Raw genomic sequence first — 3,311 nt, 5'->3', positions numbered from 1 at the left:
CATTCATAAACTTTGAACAGCTATCAGTTCATTGCAACAGTTGGAATTATTAAATCGCAGGTGAAGTTGTAGTGGCCAATATAAAGAGAATACCAATCTAAGTAGGTATCTTGTTTATATCAATGTAATTGGTTTGCAATATAGTTTAAACTAATATATTGATTCATGATAGTTGCTTGAAATAAACTAAGTTAGATACCTATTTTCAAAATACATTTTATTTGAAATACTGTAATATTAAGGTTTCAGGATTAGTAATTATTATTTATGAGTTATTATTTATAGAATAAAAATGAGTTTAAAAATATCTACAAATAATTATTAAATAGTTAAAAAGGTTAATTTGTATTTTTATAATAAATTTAGATATTTAGGAAAATAGTAATCATTAAAAGGTAATTTTAAAAATTGATAACAATTTTGAAGTAAATTTGGAATCCTAGAACACGAATTCTGGTAGTCCTATATTTTGGTGTTTTTGAAAATGATATCATTTTTTTTTTGCGATAAGAGCATTTTTATTGGAGAAGAAAGAGGAGTTTTTAATGGTTTTATGCGGAAAACCCACAAATTTACTAAAATTAAAAAGAGAAGTTGTCAGATAAGAGCGGTTGGTTTTTTGCATTGTTCGCGCGGATCCTACCGACACGTTTCGATCCGCAATTGGTGCGATTTTATTTTTTTTTTTAAATCAGAAAAGTAAAAAAAATTAAGAAACTCTAATGAATTTTAAGGATAAAGATACTCTGACAAAATATATGAACAATTCAACTTAACACTTTAGGCTGAAAACTTGTTATTTCTTTAAATGTTGTTATTCAACAAATCGAGAGGTTACAGTGAATCGTAATCCCGAACAACACCGAGTCTACAAATTATTTTAACAGAGCACATTGTTGGTTTGTTTCTTTGTTTAAGCTTGAGCTTTTTTCTTTGGCACCATCTTTAAGCTAGAGCTTGAAAAACTTATTCATACAATACAGATAAGGGTGTATTTAAGATACAAAACCCTCCATCGATGATATGTCGATGATATGCAAACAATATATATGCATATAGTGATGACCTTTCCTTGAAAACTTGTTCTCCCAAGTTTCTACCTTGATTCATATATAATTCAAACTTAATATCACAAATTTTAATAAGTAAAAAAACTCTCAGAGATAAAAATGAGATATTCAAACCTCTGAAAGTCAAACAAAATCGAAATTATCATCCTGTAAGGCACTCTATGAAGTGTTGAACCAATAAACTCGCGTAAAAACTTTCCACCGTTCTCCTCCTCTTCCACATATGTATATACTTTATTGGAAACGTAATCTCCATTACGAATTCCCTGAAAATATACTAAAAAATCTTCAAAAGCAGTAAAAGCAACCCCTTAATTAATCTCTATATGTAAAAAAATCCTCCAAACTTGTGCATGCAAAGCTCCTCATCAAATGTAATCTCCTTGATTCCTTCCAAAAATGAATCCTCAAAATCTTGACCGACCTTTAGGTTTTCTCATCTAATACCATATGATCAAAAGTCAAGCAAGAAGGGATCAACAAAGTCCCACATACTCCCCCAATGACTATACTCGTCTTCTCCGCCAAAAGGCCAACCCGTTGAAGATCCATCCCCAACCATATTATAACCCGGATCCATACCCATAGAACCAACCGGGTCAACAACGGCAGTAGGTATTGAAAGACTCGAACCCACCGAGCCAGCTAGAGAATTCATATTCTCCATTGAGTAATTGTTGTTGTTATTACAACCACTTCCTCCTTGTTCTTGCCCTAACGCCACCTCATGACGAAAGGACGCCGAGTTAACAACAGGAACATCTGTGAGCTCCACGTCAGCACCGGTCTTATTATTATTACACGAGTTAAGATTCTGATGCGGTTGGTGATGGAACTGTCCCACTTGTGTCATCTGATCTGGATGCTGTTGTTGGTGGTGGTGAGGGAGAAGACCATAACTAGGGCATAACATAGAGGTCCCACCAGAAAGAAAGATATTGTTGGTAAAAGGCACACCGTAATGGCCAAAGGCGGAGGCGGAGGAGGCAGCGGAGGGACGAGGGAGGAGAGGTCTTAGGGTTTGAGTGGAGGAGGAAGATGAAGGAGAAGATGAAGCGGCGGAGACGGTGGAAGAAGAAGATGAGACTGATGAAGGAGAGGAAGGAGATAAGTTGAGCTGAGCACGTGACCCGTAAAGGAAAACGGCGGCTCGGTCGTAGGCACGTGCGGCGTCTTCTGCGGTGGCGAAGGTACCAAGCCACTTGCGAGTGCGTTTACGTGGCTCGCGGATCTCGGCGACCCATTTGCCCCAGCTTCTTTGTCGGACACCACGGTAACGAAACTTGGAGTTGTCAGGACCACCTTTGCCTTTACGTTTCCGTTGTTGGCCGGAGGAGTTTGAGTCGGTGGAATCGGTTTGAGGATTTTGGTTTAGGGTTTGTTGGATATTATCTTCAAGATTGAGTTGTTGTTGTTGTTGGGAAGGTAAAGGGTCCATAGATGAAGAAGACAGGACAGAGAAATGGATTAAAGAAATTGAGAGGACGAATCAAGAAGGAAGAGAGACTGAAGAGTGTTTGAATGTCACGGTTGTGAATGGTGGATTAGGGCGGTGCTTCTTCTTTTTATATATACTTGCACTCTCTTCAGTCTCACTTCTTTATCTCTTTCTTTTTACTTTTACTTAGCCCATTTGTTTTCCCACCAATGACATTTTTGTTGTTGTTATTACTATTTACTAAGTTTTGTTTTTGGTTGTTGTCACTAAGGTACATAAAAAGATTATACAATAAGAAACACAAAAACGAATTGTATGCCAAGTACATTAATCGTTCCGTCTTGCAACTAGATTGTCATGAAAGGATGATTGAAGCTGGGAAGTTGAACGTCAAGCCCACAAAAACGAGGTCAATCATCTATCGGTTTTATAAACTTCACAAAGTCAATAGTTCTAATCATTGTGTTGATAATCAACTCGGTTCAGTGAAAAAATGGTCGCATAAAACATTCGTTTTATATTTTATATATTTTTTAAAATATTGTACGTGCATATTTGAAAGTGTGGAAATTTTCTTTTAATTAAAATTTCCTAAAATATATATGTTTTAGAATCTCGGAGTTAATTTTGATAAGCCGTATATTAGTCGCAAACATCCATTTAATATAGTTTCTATCATTGTGATACCAAATTTAGCTTATAGCATTTCTAACTCATAGCTATTTTCACATGTAAATATTACAATATAATAATCAATTTCTATTTATTTCTTGTAAAAAATTATATTTTCTCTTAATTATTGA

At 35.4% G+C, this 3,311-nt stretch overlaps 1 protein-coding gene across 1 annotated transcript; it reads right to left on the bottom strand.

Annotated features, from left to right (window-relative positions):
• Positions 1-841: 841 nt before the first annotated feature.
• On the bottom strand, positions 842-2,711 carry LOC108846879 (ethylene-responsive transcription factor ABI4). Its single transcript, XM_018620063.2, has one exon. The coding sequence runs from the start codon at positions 2,506-2,508 to the stop codon at positions 1,525-1,527; it is 984 nt and encodes a 327-aa protein (XP_018475565.1). The 5' UTR covers positions 2,509-2,711; the 3' UTR covers positions 842-1,524.
• Positions 2,712-3,311: the final 600 nt, after the last annotated feature.

This window comes from Raphanus sativus, chromosome 3 (genome assembly GCF_000801105.2).
Source record: "Raphanus sativus cultivar WK10039 chromosome 3, ASM80110v3, whole genome shotgun sequence".
NCBI lineage: Eukaryota > Viridiplantae > Streptophyta > Magnoliopsida > Brassicales > Brassicaceae > Raphanus > Raphanus sativus.
The sequence above is the reverse complement of the archived record's forward strand: the minus strand, read 5'-3'. Positions and strand labels throughout refer to the sequence as shown.